The sequence below is a fragment of the Miniopterus natalensis genome, chromosome X, assembly GCF_054644295.1.
Source record: "Miniopterus natalensis isolate mMinNat1 chromosome X, mMinNat1.hap1, whole genome shotgun sequence".
NCBI classification, from domain to species: Eukaryota; Metazoa; Chordata; class Mammalia; order Chiroptera; family Miniopteridae; genus Miniopterus; species Miniopterus natalensis.
The window spans coordinates 63,670,227-63,687,363 of record NC_142103.1 but is presented as its reverse complement, the minus strand read 5'-3'; the positions used below and the strand labels follow the sequence as shown (position 1 = coordinate 63,687,363).

General features: G+C 35.1%; 1 protein-coding gene across 3 annotated transcripts in view; it reads left to right on the top strand.

The window, feature by feature from the left end:
* ZDHHC15 (zDHHC palmitoyltransferase 15) overlaps positions 1–17,137 on the top strand; it is a 166,394-nt gene that overhangs the window by 118,845 nt on the left and 30,412 nt on the right. For all 3 annotated transcript variants that reach the window (XM_087813659.1, XM_016203894.2, XM_087813658.1), the window contains 3 exons: positions 3,531–3,663; positions 5,243–5,369; positions 13,874–13,977. In XM_087813659.1, the coding sequence (XP_087669785.1) occupies positions 3,531–3,663; positions 5,243–5,369; positions 13,874–13,977 (364 nt within the window). The remainder of the gene's footprint in view (positions 1–3,530; positions 3,664–5,242; positions 5,370–13,873; positions 13,978–17,137) is intronic.

Below are 17,137 nucleotides of genomic sequence, written 5' to 3'. Positions count from 1 at the left end.
CCAAATATGAAATGCTTCACCATCTTGGTGTTTCTTCATTGGCCCTTTTCCACAGCACAGTATCTCTTATCTATTGTTCCAGTTTCTGTGATGTGTTTGGCATTTTATTCACACACTGAGCTGCTACCCTGAAAGTAAAGAAAACCTGGGTCCAATTCATTAGGCAAAGTGTCAACCTTGATCTTCACTATAGACTTTACTTGGCCCTTAACAGAACAGGCTACTGTTTAAGAACTATTCTTTACTCTTACAGCTGAGTAAACAATGTTATATTTTACACATTTTGCCTTTGGCGCTCCTAGTCAGCCAATAATCAAATATGAAAATGTCAACCAGGTTGACATATGCTTGTTTTTAAACTCTAGAAAGATAATATTTGAACATGAATCAATCACCAGAACTATGTCAGTATTCACAAACAATATCAGGGGTGAACATAGACTATTCCTTTCCTATACCTTCATTTCTTCTCCACAATATACTAGCGCATGACTGACAAATGAGAGAGAGGCAATGAAACCTGTTTTGGCTTGTCCTCATAAGGAAAGGGCATTAACAGTTCAGAGAAATGTTTCTTTGCAATTTCTCCTCACAGAAAGCACTTTAATGTGGTTTAGAGATGGCTTTCTCAGTGTAAATTGAGACTCTCTTAAAATGAAATGTAAACACTTCCATTTATTTTTTCTTTATTTTATTTTTTCCATCACCATTTATCCTCCCCCATACACTCTTCCGCCTCTACCCTCCCGCCCCTGCAATCACCATACCACCCTGAATGTTCATTTGACATTTATTTTAAAAGCTATGTATCAAGGAAACTAGCTGTGCTCCTAAGAACAGCAACATCCATTTGTATGACACTTTACTATTTTCAAAGCATTTTTATATCTATTACTTCATTTTATCTTCACCACAGCCTTGTGAAGTAGACAAAGCAGGAATTGTTAGTCTCATACAAAGATGATAAAACTGAGGCTCCTAGTAGTTAGGTGACATGCTCAGGATCACCCAGCTTGTAAGTTTCAGTCAGGATTTGAATCTGACTCAAAGCCCATTGATCTTAAACATAGTACCATGTCTTACTGTCTATTATAGTCCTGCTATGGAGAAGCTATATCTCCTTTAGAATAAAGAATTCAAAAGACCATCAGATTGTGTGTCACCCATCAATATTAACTTAAAGTGTAGCTACTTTGATAGAAAATTGACCTTTACCTTATGAAAAATAAATAATATATATCTCCCATTCTGGGCCATGAACCCCCTCACAGAGATTAAGAATTATTTTAGAAACAAGATAATAGGTATTATTCCACCAGTATTCCCCTGAACTGTTTCTGGTGGTTATTGCTTTGAGTAATTTAGCTTGGTTATCTTCTGAGAAGTTAATTTTGAACACAGGACCATCATCTTCCTCTAACAAAAATATAATTAAATACTAAGTACTTTATCAAGAGACAACACAGTAAATATAATTTGGCTGACAGAAAAGAGTCCTGTAAGAGTAATTAAGGAAGGGAAAGACTTCCAACTCAGCTACCCAAGGTGTGAACTGACTTTATATCAGTCCCTTTTGCACAGTCATTTTTTATTTCCCATTTAAACATAAAAGGTAAGAATTAATATAAATATGAGTTTTAAAAGCTTCAAAAAACATATTCAAAAGGTAGAGATGTGAAATAAAAACCCAACCAGGCAGGAAGCATGGATCAGACTGGCAAATCTCAGAGGGAAGGTGGGAGTGAGTGGGTGGGTGGGGAGAGATTAACCAAAGAATTTATATGCATAACCTAAAGACACAGACAATGGTGTGGTGAGGGACTGGGGAAGGGAATGGAAGGGGTGGAAGGAGTCAATGGGGAGAAAAAGGGACATCTGTAATATTTTGAACAATAAAAAATAAAAATAAAAAAAATAAATTGAAGTTATGGATATAACATTAAACACACACACACACACACAAATAAACCAGGCAAAAACTCTTACAAACTGATATATAGAGTCTTTTCTATAAATTCAAAACAAAATAGACAAAAACCAATCAAATTTAGTTTGGGTACTTAGGTCAAGAGGGATCATTTCAAAAGAGAGCAAATTTCATGCAAATTTCACCAAGACCACCCCTCATATAAAAGCATCTCACTGGCTTACTTCTCCTTATCTTCATTCTTCAAACAAATACTGGAAGATTTACAACATTTCCTTACATCAAAATGAATAAAAAGCCTGGTCAGCATGTGTCAGTGGTTGAGCATGGACCTATGAACCAGGAGGTCATAGTTCGATTCCCAGTCAAGGCATATGCCTGGGTTGCAGGCTTGATACCCAGTGCAGGAGGCAGTCGATCAATGACTCTCTCTCATCATTGATGTTTCTCTCTCCCCTTCCCTTCTTCTCTCTGAAATCAATAAAAACATATTTTTTAATTATAAAAAAGAATAAAAGTCTCTACTAAGAGAAGAAAAAAATCTGTACCCTCTGAATTTGCCAAGTGTTTTCCAGCCTTAACTTTTTCCCTCTAAGCTAGAGTAGAATCAGATACTAATGTAAGGTCCACTTCAAGAATCACCTTTAACTTTCACTCAAGATCATTTAGAAACACTTCAAAACAATCCACCATGCCAAAACAATGATCAGCACAGGAAAAGAGGGAATAAAGAAAAGTCATTACCACAACTGCTCACTCCAAAACTGAAATTTTTTCTAAGCTTCTCTATAGAAGACAAAATGTTACATGCTGTGCACGCTATAGAACTTCAGAAAATTCATTTTAGTCTAGGGCTGCATTTTTTTAAATGGTGCCACATGGAGAATGAAATGTCCCAGCTAACTATAAAAATCTTTAACTAACTGTCTGCTTTTAAATTAGCCTGTCAAATACTGCCTGATTTTATTGTCTAAATAGTAATTTTACAGGATGTAATATATTAGCACATTGTACTTCAGTTATAAAAAAAAAACAACACATAAACGCAGAAAATTTGTAGTAGCTTTAAAATCAGTTCATGGCTTATGGGCAGAACATTTTAAAATTCTACCTATGAGTTTTAACTTCCTACATTTATCATCATGACATTTTCAGCACACATATATGTCCAAGGAAATGACATATAAAGTATACCAGAATAACCCACCTTGAGACAAGAGGATGAACCATATGATCTCAAAATTACCTCTAGTCAATGATTCATAATTTAGAAACTAATTTTAAAACTAAGACTTTGCGTACCAATTAAAGACTGAGTATACCCTTTTCACATTACCTTTTTCTAATTGTTACACTATATACTCTATTTACGGCGACCTGCACTTAAGCAAGAATCCATTTTAGGCTTTGTAAGCTGAAAGCCTATTTATAAGAGGCATGGTCATCAAAAGAAAGAACTGCCTTTTTTACAAATTTTACAAAATCTATTTTTTTAATTACACTTAGATATTTTAAACATATGAAAAATTACTAACTTATATAGAAAAACTAACCAAGTCTTATCACTTTCATCTCTTGTTTCTGTTTATTATTTCTTTTTTAGGGGGAATTGCCCAGTGTTCGCTCTAAGTTCCATGTCCTTTTTCTCCTCTTTGTGGCCTGCATGTTTTTTGTCAGCCTTGTGATTCTCTTTGGTTACCATTGTTGGCTTGTCAGCAGAAACAAAACCACCTTAGGTAAGATTGGATATTAAGACTACAAAAAACAAAATTAATGTATATCACAATGACCTGTGGATTGTTCCCAAGGAAAAGAAAAACTTCCAGTGAAACATTTTAGCTGCAGTGACGTTCCTTTGCTTCCAAACTGAGACAAATGTAAACAAGTTTTACCAAAGTGGAGAGCCATGGTTGATGAAGTTTACATAGGGAAAAGAACATTAACGAATGAAACCTCATGAAAAACCAAAAATGACCATTTTTCTTTAAAATTCATATTGGATAGTAACTCTCCAGATTTACAGCTTGAAATTTTTCTAAATAGTGTTCACATCGGGAAGTGAAAGAAAGAATCAGTACAGAAGGGAATACCAGAAGTTGGAGGTAAAGGTGAATAAAGATAGAAGAATCTAATTTATTGAGCACATCCAAAAATAGAGTCCTGAGAAAGAATTGAAGCCAAAAAAATCATTGAGTACTTACAATCATCAAGGAGCTGTGTAGGGACTATGGAAATGAGATAAACACATTGAACAAGTGAGTTTCTATAAAATGAATACAATAAATGAACTTTTTGTTTTCTGTCCATTACTCTATACTCTGGGCTGTTATTTGGAGAATTATATTTCTGATAAATTTTTTCATCTATGGTGAAAGAAATATTTACATTGTATGCAAACTGATTCATGACAAGTGAAGAGAAAATGTCAAAATATTGAATGTTTAGCTAAAATACATTTGAGGAAATTTATTACAAAGGCCACTATACCTTTTAAACTCATTCACTAATAACACTAAAAAGCATTTGCACTCATTTTCCAAACCAAATATTTATGTAGCACTTAGTTGCGAGGCTGGTAGATTAGTAAATTTGGCTTAGAGATGCTGCAAAGAAGAAAACAACTAAAAAATTCATGATAAAAGAGTCTGGAAACAAAGAACAAATAGGAAATAGCCAGATGCAGCCAGAGTCTATCAGTGACAGTATTTCCTTAATGGAGTAAATGTGTTTAAATATAATGTGCACTAATATGGTTCATTTCCTCTTAGTCTTTAAGGTGATTATAGTTCACCCATTCACATTTTTTTCTGGAGTAAAATTCAAGTTCTTACATTGTGGGCTTCAATGTGAACATCTTCATTTCTAAAATGTTTCAAAACCAAATCAATGTTATTACCATCTCTTTATGTGTTATTGCTTTGGTCCCAACTCTAAAGATGAGACCATTTGGCTGTTGTTGCCAATTAGATTCAAATAAAGTGCTATTAAATTTATCATTTTACCCCTTACATGAAACACAACAAAATATATACTATGCCCATGGCTGCTTAATTCTTTCTACCATCATGTGTTTTTTCTGGTTTTTTAAAAAAGAGAGTACCAATTCTTTGTATTTAATAACAAACTTACTTTGTGTTAAGTGGTTAAAATAGTTTTTACTAAGTAATTAAGAATGAAGGGCCTATGCTACCACAGCAGAAAGGTATTATAGAATCAAGTTGCATTCATGGAGAACTGTAAAATCATGACAGTCCTGAAATTTTTTTCTTTTATTGCTTTCTGCCTCTTTTATTCAACTCCCCTACCATGCCTCAGAGGCCTTCTGTACTCCAGTGTTTACAAGTGGTCCAAAGAAAAATGGGTTCAACCTTGGCTTCATCAAAAATATCCAGCAGGTGTTTGGAGACAACAAGAAGTTCTGGTTAATACCTATTTGGTCCAGGTACGTAATTATTACCACTGAAAGTTGATGCTGGACCATACCTTGAAGTAGCAGATTCAATTTTTAATTGTAAGGTGCAGCAGGTATTACTTCAGTGTAAGAATCTGTTCCCTAAGTTTTTCATTTCTAAATTAACAAAGACAAATCAGTAGGTAAGGGTGTGATGAAATAGGCATTCTCATGTGTTTGTTTTTTTTGTGGTGTGTGTGGCAGTGTAAACTAGTACCACTCTTTTATAAATGAATTTAAAATCACAAGAATCTCTACAAAACCATTGTCCCAATAATTCCATTTCTTAGAATCTATTATAAAAACAGAGACAAACTAGACACAAAAATGTTTATCACAGCATTGTTTCCAGCCAACAATTAGGATACAATATAAAGTATTACTAAACTTTAAGTGAAAAAATGTAGAATTCAAAATGGTATGTATACTGTAATATCATTTCGGTGAGATGCGGTTCACTTGTGTTAATTTGAAAGGAGCCTGGATAGTGAAGAACACAGTTTTATTTTTTGATTTATTATAGAGTACTATAATATTTATTTAAAGCTGATATTAAAAAATAATTCTGTAAAATAAAAAAATACGTACAAATAAGACTTCCATTCAAGATAGAACAGAAGTAAATGCTATACTCTTCTCCTCCCTTGACCACATCAAAATTACAACCAAATTATACAAAAATCAACCTGGAAAGTCATCTGAAGACTAGCTGAATGGAACTCCTATAAATAAGGATATAAAGCAGAAGCCACATCAGAAGTGGTAGGAAGTATGGAGATGGGAAACCAGCTGGTCCCAGACCCATGTGTCATGATAAAGAATTAAGAGGGATATCTCAGCTGTGGAGGTTCACCCTGAGGAGCAGTAGGTTTAAGCCCCACACATGCACCCTTTCTCAGATCACTAGTACTGGGAAGTAAGTCCTCACCACATCTGGCTGTGAAAATCAGTGTGGATTCTGTCTGAGTTGTTGTAGACCCAAGCATCTTCTTAAAGGGCCTGAGCACAGACTCACTCAATCACAAAAACTTACCTTAAGCTTGAGTGAAGAGACAGCATCTCAAAAGGAACTAAGGGTATATGGAGAGAAACTGAATTGTGTGGCTTCAGGGCAAAGGCTGGAGGGGCAGCCACTGTTGTTTCTTTTTTGAGCCCTACTACCACACAGCCTTCAGGCACAGGATGATTCCACTGTTCCTGTGCTGAGCCCTCTCCCCACATAGCCTGAAGTTGCAGTCAGACGCCAAATCAGAATCTGCATTAACCTGGTGAATACCCTTGGCCTGATCCTGGTGTCTCCCTGAGACCCCACCCCATCCAACTCCAGCACCACCCTGGTCTCTTTCAGCACTTGCTTCTTACAGGCAGAAGGTCATGGCCCACGCTTCAGACTTTCCTAAAAGTTTTCAAAGGTCCACAGCCCCAAGCAGGCAACAGCTGACCTCTGTGTGACCTGTGTCTCTTGCTGAGTGGTCCAAGGCCTAGAAGTTGTGGCAGCTGGCCTAGGTTAGCAGCATGACATCTCTCATGTGATTCTGGGCGCAACACAGACGACTACCAACCATGCATCACTTTGTAGCTCCTAACAGATGGACCCAGGTAGAGGGAGCCCAGGTAGAGACTGAACTGGACCTGCACCAGAGTCCCTTGCAAGAAGCAGAGAACCAACACATCCAGTGACCAGGTTCAGACCACAAAAGAACACCACCAAATTAACTTCACAAATAACACACCCAAAGGATGGTCTTAGAAGTCACTAGGGCTTCAATGGAGGAAATTCTGCTCTGTGGGGGTCAGACCCCAAAAAAGCTCATACACTGTGATCCTGGCCAGCCCTCACAACCAGTCAGCCTGAGGGTCAACCACACCCACTGATGTGCCAGCAATAATCAAGGCTCAACTACAACAGGAGAGCACACACAACCCACACAAAAGACACTCCAGGAGTAACTGGCTCAAGAGACCAGAGAAACTGCACCACTGGACCCCACAGGACATATACTACAAAAGATCACTCTGCCAAGGCTGGGATATGCAGCAGATCTACCTAATACATAGAAACAAACAGAGAGGGAGCCAAAATGAGGAGACACAGGAACTAGTCCCAAATGCAAGAGCAGGAGAAATCTCCAGAACAAAGTGATATGGAGGCAAGCAATCTACCAGACACAGAGTTCAAAACACTGGTTATAATGATGCTTAAGGAACTAAGGCTAAGAATAATGATCTCAGTGAAAACATCAACAGAGGGGAAATATTTTGAAAAAACATAAAAACCATTACAAAAACAGTCAGAAATGAAGAATGCAATATCTGGAATAAAGATAAAAACAGAAGAAAGAATAGCAGATTAGGTGAAGCCAAGAATTAAATAAGTGATTTAGAGGACAAGGCAGTGGGAAACACCCAAATGACACAGCAAAAAGAAAAAAAAAATTAACAGGGATACTTTAAGGGACCTCCAAAGCAATATCAAGAATACCAACATTTGCATCATAGGGATGTCTGAAAAAAATAGAGAGCAAGGTATTGAAAATCTATTTCAAGAAATAATGATGGGAGAACATATTTGCCAATGACACATCAGATAAGGGGTTAACTTCAAAAATAGACAAAGAATTCATACAACTGAACAAGAGAAAGACAAACAATCCATTTTAAAAATGAGCAAAGACCATGAATAGACACTTCAAAGAGAATATAAAGAGGGCCAACAGACATATGAAAATATGCTCAACATCACTAATCATCAGAGAGATGAAAATTAAAACCACAATGGCTACCATCAACAAATCATCAAATGACAAGTGCTGGCAAGGGTGTAGAGAAAGGGGAACTGTAGTGTCCTGCTGGTGGCAATGCAGACTGATACAGCCACTATGGAAAACAATATGGAGGTTCCTTAAAAATGAAAAAAATGGAACTGCCTTTTGATCTAGTTATCCCACTTCTAGGACTATATCCTAAGAATCCCAAAACACCAATCAGAAAAAATATATTCACCCCTATGTTCATAGCAGCACTATTTACAATAGCTAAGATCTGGAAATAGCCCAAGTGCCCATCAGTAGATGAGTGGATAAAAAAGCTGTGGGACATTTACACCTGAGAATACTATGCAGCTATAAATAAGAAGGAACCTTTACCTTTTGGGACAGCATGGATGGACCTGGAGAATATTATGCTAAGTGAAATAAGCCAGTCCGAGAAAGACTAATATCAAATGATCTCCCTTATATGTGGAATCTAAGGAACAAAATAAATTGATGAACAAGATAGGACCACAGACATGGAAGCATGAAACAGACTGACAGATCTCAGAGGGAAGGCGGGAAGAAGGGCAGGAAGAGATTAACCAAAGAACTTATAAGCATATATGCACAGCCCATGGACACAGACAGCAGGCAAAGGAAGAACTGGGCAGAGGTGGGAGGTGGGGGGAGAGGGGTAAAGGGGAGAAAATGATGGACATCTGAAATACTTTCAACAATAAAATAAATTTTTTTAAAAAGAAATAATGAGTAAAATCTTCCTTAACATGGCAAAAGAAAAAGACATACAAGCCCAAGAAGTACAGAGATTCCCAAATAAGATAAACCAAAAGAGCTCACATCAAGTAACATCATAAATAAAATGACAAAGGTTAAAGACAAAGAGAGAATCTTGAAAGTAGCAAGAGAAAGACAGTTACCTACAAGGGAGTTCCTAAAGACTCAGCTGATTTGTCAACAGAAACTCTGTAGGCCAGAAGGGATTGGCATCAAGTATTCAAGTGGTGGAAATTAGTGCTCTAAAACCAAGACTCCTTTACTCAGCAAGGTTATCATTTAGCATCAAAAGCAGATAAAGATCTTTCAAGACAAGTAAAAGATAAAAAAGCTCATCACTGCCAAACCAGTTTGCATCATTTGATGCTCTTGTGGTGAAAAGTTATATGGAAATATCTCTGTTAGATACCATGGAAAAGAAAAAAGAGGAAAGAAATTTAAAATAAATATCAAATATATTCACACTCAAATGTAAGTGGTACCAAGAAACAAAATATTAATAAAAAACTTTATTTTGAAGTAGTGCTTCAAATCTATAAATTCATGTTCACAGTGCACTCACATACTGCCTTAAATTGTCACAAGCCTTTTGTGATTGTTCATGACACACATACCTGGATCTGGACTTCAATGTCTACCCAACCCTCAATATAATGTAAATTTTATAAGTGTGAAATTAAGTTAAATGAGTTATGTCTTATAAGAGTTATAAGTATTTTTTTCTAATAAATATTTGTTTTTTTTCAAACCACAAAAAAATAAAGGGACTTCTTAAGAGATGAAGTGGGAAAATATTATGAATATGAATAACAAAATGGCAATAACTACATAGCTATTAATAATCACTTTAAATGTAAATGCATTAAATGCTCCAGTTAAAAAACATGAGGTAGCTAAATGAATAAAAAGACAAGACCCATACACATGCTTTATACAACACACCCACCTCACATTGAAAGATGCACAGACTGAAAATAAAGGGATGGGAAAAGATATTTCATTCAAATGGAAATGAAAAAAAAACCTCCTGTAGCAATATTTATATCAGACAATATAGACTTTAAAACAAAGGCTATAACAAGAGACAAAGAATTAAATTTAATAATGATAAAGGGATCAATCCAATAAGAGGACATAACCTTTGTAAATTGGGTATTTACATACCCAATACCTAAATATAAATAGTTATTGACATAAAGGGAGAGATTGGCAGTCATACAGTAATTGTAAGGGATGTTTAAACCTCATTAACATCAATGGTAGGTCATCCAACAGAAAATCACCAAGAAATAGAGGCTTTAAATGACACATTTGACCAGATAGATTTAATGGATATTTTTAGAGCATTTTACCCTAATGCAGCAGAATATACATTATTTTCAAGTGTCTATGAAACATTTTCCAGGATAGACAACATGTTAGGCCACAAAACAGATCTCAATAAATTTAAAACATTAAAGTTGTAACAAGCATCTTCTTTGATCACAGTGGTATAAAACTAGAAATCAATTACATAAAGAACACTGAAAGCAGCCCCACCGGGGGTGGCTCAGTGGTTGAGCGTCGGCCTAGGATCCTAGGCGATCAGAGTTCGATTCCCGGTCAGGGCACATGCCTGGTTGCGGGCTTGATCAATGACTCTCTCATCATTGATGTTTCTATCTCTCTCTGTTCCCCTCCTTTCCTCTCTCTGAAATCAATAAAGATATATATATTTTTTAAATCATTTAAAAAAAAAAAAAAAGAACACTGAAAGCAATTACATGGAGGCTAAATAACATGTTACTAAACAGTGAATATGTTAACAAAAGATTCCTTGGGAAAAATGAAAATTAGAACACAACAACCAAAAATCTATGGGACACAGTGAAAGCTGTCCAAAAAGGGAAATTCATAGCATTACAGGCCTACCTCAAGAAGCAAGAAAAATCTCAATTGACATTATAATCTTACACTTAAGACAACTAGAAATAAAACAAATCCCAAAGTGAGTAGCAGGAAGCAAATAATAGTGAAAGTAAATTAAATAGAGTAAAAAACAATCATACAAAAGATCAATGAAATCAATAACTGGTTCTTTAAAGACAGAAACAAGATTGATAAACCTTCAGCCAGACTCATCAAGAGAAAAAGAGAGAGGACCCAAATAGATACAATCAGAAATACAATAGAAGTGATAACTGACACCACAGTAATACAAATGATTATAATAAATAGTAGAAATATATTTCAACAAATTGGTCAATCTTGAAGATAGATCAATTCCTAGAAACATACAGTCTTCCAAAACTGAGTCAAAAAGCAACAGAAAAACTGAACAGACCAATAACTACTAAGGAAACTGAATCGGTAATTTAAAAAAAATAAAACTCCAATAAACAAAAGACCAGATGGCAGATGGCTTCACAGGTGAATTTTAACAAACATTTAAAGAACTTACACCTATCCTTTTCAAACTAATCAAAAATATTCAAGAGGAGGGAAGACTCCCAAGCTCATTTTATGAATCCTGCATTACCCTGATTCCAAAACCAGAAAAAGACATTTAAAAAAGGAAAATTATAGGCCAACATTCCTGATGAAAGTAAATACAAAAATCCTCAAGAAAATATTAGCAAATCGAATTCAGCAATACATTAAAATGATCATGATCAAGTGGGATTTATTCCTGGGAGAAAAGGTAGTCTCAACATGCACAAATCAAATCATTTGATACATAACATAAACAAAATGAAGGATTAAAATCATATGATCATATCAATAGATGCAGAAAAAACATTTGAGAAAATTCAGCCTTTATTTATGATAAAAACTCAGCAAAATGGGAATAGAGGGAACATACCTCAACACAATAAAGACCATATATGACAAATGCACAACAAATGTTATACTTAATAGTAAATGCTAGAAGCATTTTCCTTAAGATCAGGAACAGGACAAGATGTCCACTTTCACCACTCATATTCAACATATTATTGGAAGTCTTAGCTCAAGCAATTAGACAAGAAAATAAGGTAACAAAAATCCAAGCGAGAAAGGAAGAAGTAAGACTGTCATTATTTGCAGATGGCATGATACTATATATGGAGAATCCTAAAGACCCTACTAAAACCTATTAGAATTGATAAATGAATTAAGTAGAGTAGCAGGATACAAAATTAATATCCATAAATCAGTTGCATTTTGTGTACTAATAACAAACTATCAGAAAGGGAAATTAAGAAAACAAATAAAATGCCTAAGAATAAATTAAACCAAGGAGGTAAAAGAACTGTATTTGGAAAAGTGCAACACATTGAGGAAAGAAATTGAAGAAGACACAAATAAGTGGAAGCATATAGCATGCTCATGGATCGGAAGAATTAACATCATTAAAATGTCTATACTATCCAAACCAATCTATATATTCAAACAATGCCTATCAAAATACCAATGGTATTTTTTATAGAAATAAAAAAAAATCATCCTAAAATTTATATGCAACTACAAAAGACCCTGAATAGCCACAGCAATCCTGATAAAGAGGTTCAAAGTTGGGGTTATCATGCTACCTGATACCAAACTATACTGCAAGGCTATAATAATCAAAACAGCATGGTACTGGCATAAAAACAGACACATAGTCCAATGGAACGGAATAAAGAGCCCAAAAAGAAACCCACACCTATGAATCTATGGATTAGAAGGCAAGAATATACAATGGGGTAAACACAGTCTATTCAATAAATAGTGTTTGGAAAATTGGACAGATATGTGCAAGAAAATGTAACTAGACTATCAAATTACACCATACACAATAATAAATACAAAATTAATAAAAGACTTAAATATAAGTCATGACACTATAAAAGTCCTAGAAGAAAAAACCAACAGTAAAATCTCTGATATTTATTGTAGCAATATTTTTTCTAATATATATTCTCAAGCAAGGGAAACAAAGGAAAAAAAATAAACAAATGGGACTGCTTCGAACTAAAAAGGTTTTGCACAGCAAAGGAAACCATCAACAAAACAAAAAAGCAACCTACTGAATGGGAGAAGATATTGACTAATGATACTTCTGGTAAGGGGTTAATATCCAAAATTTACAAATAACTCATACAACTCAACACCAAAAAAAATCCAATTAAAAAGTGGGCAGAGGGCCTGAAATCTGTTAACTTGCAGTAAAACACATTTGTGAACAGGATAAAAAGCATAGGTAATATCAAATGAATAAAGCAAAAGTCACTCCTACAAATTTGGAGTGCATTCAGATATATAAATTCAAATGTTCAAATTTTAACCTACTTTAGCCTGGGCCAGCTCAGTTTCCTCCAATGCATCTCATCTGTTTGTGGCCAGAAAGTAACCCTGGAGGTGGTCCCAGGTTAATATAGCTATCCATAAAGTGAATTCCACATGCAGATAATTACACCCAGAAACTGTTCTCTTAGGAATGCTTCACTCTGGCTCTCTACTCCAAATCCTAATAACCTTTCTGCCATACAAGCCAAATAGTGGAGCATTCAGACATTATTATCTGTCACCAATTCACAGCAACTTATCTCCACTGTATTCAGTGATTCTGAATCTGCTAATTCTCTTTGAAATTTTAGAAGCAAACAATAAGATAGTGGAATTTAAATTGGGATCATCAACATTAAATGATATTTATGAAGTGTTTTATGCACACATAAGATGTTTTTGTTTTTAAGCAACTCTTTAACTTGTTTCTCACAACGCTCAGTCAACAATGATGCAGAAATACAAACAAGATATAGAAATTGAAAGCAATATAGCAACTAAATGATGCTATTGGGAGATCCTGTTCCACTATGGCTCTAGCCAATAATCTAAAGAGTTTAAATCTTGCTAGGGACTCTCTTCTCATTTGTAATAGGGTTATTACCTTATAAAAACATCTATGTTAGCTGCAAGAGCTCACTGCTTTCTTTTTCCCACCAGCCCTGGTGATGGACACTCCTTCCCTATGAGTTCTATGAATGAGTCACAGAACCCACTGCTAGCAAATGAAGAGCCTTGGGATGACAATGATGATGACAACCGAGGTAGGTAGGTTCAAAAGGAAGGAATTCTCTTCTCCACCCAACAGACCAAGCACTAATAAAGACCATGTTAACATGAACAATGTTGTGTAGTGAGAAAATTGTGTCCAGAAAGATTATATAATATTTCAATCTCATAAGCGCCCTTTGGATTGAGAAAAAAATATGGCAAGATTTGTTTAGCAAATCTGAGTGGTTTAGGTAGGATTAGATGGCAGCTTGGGAAGTTCATTACAGGCTTTGTGATACCATGATTAATAACCAATCAGATAAATCAAAAAATATAATCAGCAGTGCTGTAAATTTTTGTAAACAGTTTTGCCAGTTGGTCACTCATTGTCCTTTGCTTGAGTTAATTCAATCAGTGGATAGCGTATTACCTTTCTCTACCCTGATTCATTCACAGTGATTAAATTTCTCTAAAATTTCATTCTCATTTTCTCTTAGAATAGCTTAAATACATGAAAAAATAAAAGATAGCATTACAGGCAAGGCAGAGGAGCAAAGTAAAAATGAGAGAAGAACTCTGCCCTTCCACATTTCTCCCACCAGCTTATTGGATCAACTTAAGATATTTTTGTGGAGAACTGAAAGTTAAGTTCTCATGCCATGTACCCCAGTTGCCACCTATTCTTTGTCTTCGCATAATGCTATACTTACTACTGTGCCTCCAACATTTGTTTATGTTGCTAATAACAGATTTCAGAGAGTAATTTTTGGTGGCTGATCCCAATTATGCAGTAGCTGACAGAAAATTTGGGTAATAATTTGAGGCTCATTAAAGTGGGGAACAGAGCTGGGAAACAAGCCTTTCTAAATGTTCACCCAGTTTGATTATATAGGCCCAAATTCTGTGCCTGAAAGTACAGTTTTAGAGTGAGTTATGTTAATAAGATTAAGGAAGACAAAAACAGTCCCAAAGCCATATTTACAAGAGGAAAGAGTTCTTGCCCAGCCCAAAGAACTTGTAACAAAAGAAACTCCTTTACTTTCTCCTGCTGACTCTTCATTGAAAAACTGACTATATTTTGACTTACCTTCCTTTGGCTATCAGTCTTTTTTTAACAGACATTTAGTTGTGGCAGTTACTAGTAAAGGTAATAACTTTTATTTTGGTATTAAAAGGCCAAACTAATAGAAATTAGAGTTTTATATGGTCTTAACCTAATTTAAAATATCTCCACAATGGAAAAAACTATTCATATCCGAGCCTGGTGTTGGCAAGAATACTTTACGTATAGATGTAGCACTACATTATAAAGAGGTTATTTTCTTGAGCCAGTTTTCAATTCCAGACTTGATTAAAAAATATTCAATACATAAAAAGGTATATAATTTATAATTTACAAAGTACTTTCATATACTTTTTTCATATCTTGGTCTCTCACAACTGTCAGGTTTAGTAAGCATCATTATTAATAACATTCCCATTTTATAATTGAGGAAACCGAGATTTGGAAATATTAAATAACTTATCCAACATCACATAGCAAGAAAGAGGCAGAACTTGGATTTATAGTAAGGTATCCTGGTTCCAAATCCTGTATTTTTTCCAATATAATGCTATGTCTGTCCTTTGGACAAATACATCTGAGATACAGTGTTGCAATCTGATGCCATCTTGTTGTCTGATGCATTCAACAGCTTCTTACATAAATTGTAAAATCATAGACTATAAACTGCCTTTAGCTTTAGCAAGACCATGGTGCCATGGAGTTTTTAAAAATCCATTGAGACAGATTCCACAACCCTCCTTTATCACCCATTCCAGTAACTAACAGATTTAACAATTAGAAAACTATACTTTTCTCTAACACAAGTTCTTATGCTTCACAATTTGTTCAGTTGATTCTTTTGTTGTTATTGTTTTGTTTTGTTTTTGTTTAATTGAATTTATTGGGGTGACATTGGTTAATAAAATTATATAGGTTTCAGGTGTACAATTATATAATACATCATCTGTATATTGCATTGTGAGTTCACCATCCCATGTCCAGTCTCCATCCATCACCATTTATGTCCCCTTTTGCTCTCTGGTAATCACCATGCTGTTGTCTGAGGGTTTTTGTTTGTTTATTTTTTGCTTAATGTCTTAACCTTTTTCACCCAGCCCCACAGTCCCCCTCCCCTCTAACATTTGTCAGCCTGTACCACCCACCTATGTCTCTGGTTTTATTTTGTTCATTAAATTCCACATATAAGTGAAATCATATGGTACTTGTCCTTCTCTGATTGGCTTTTTTCACTTAGCATAATAATCTCCAGGTCCATCTATGTTGTCACAAAGGGTAAGCATTTCTTTTTTCTGTTACAGCTGCATAGTATTCCACGGTGTAAATGTACCATAGCTTTTTTATCCACTCACCTATTGATGGGCACTTGGGTTGCTTCCAAATCTTGGCTATTATAAACAATGCTGCAATGAACATAGGGGTACATATATACTTAAGTATCCCCCATTTTCTGTGCATAACTGATCATATACAAGTAGCTACTTCACTTTCAGCATCTTAGATTCCTGAGAAAAATGCTATAAGTTACAACTGGATTTGTTGAACTTAATTTCTTTTAGGAATGATATCAGGGTTTGATTCTTAGCCCAAAGTATAATAGGTTACTACATTGTAGGTTACTACAGTGATGTACCTGTAAATTGTGTAATGAAATATATTCTAAAATGTATCTAAATTGATACAATATGGTAAAGGAGTAACTTTTTTAAAAAAATATAATGCCACTGTCAGGAAATATATAAAGTCTTTGTGTTCTCTGAAATCCCTGCCTTATTTTAGCACAGCAATACACCAGCTAAAGAAACACATTTATGAAGGCAAGAGATTGTTTTTATTAAATTTATTGGAGTAAAATTGGTTAATTAGATTATGTAGGATTCAAGTGCACATTTCTTTTTTAGCTTTTAGTTTTTATTTAAATTTTTATTGTTGACACTGTTGCAGATGTCCCCCATTTCGCCCCCTTGCCCACTCCCACCCACCCCATACCACCCTTTTCACTTGGCCCTCACCACACTGTTGTTTGTGTCCATGGTTATGTATATATCTTCATTAGCTAATCCCTTCACCTTCCTTTCTCCAATCCCCTGCAAACCCATACCCTCTGACATTGGTCAGCCTGTTACATGTAACCATGCCTCTGGTCCTAT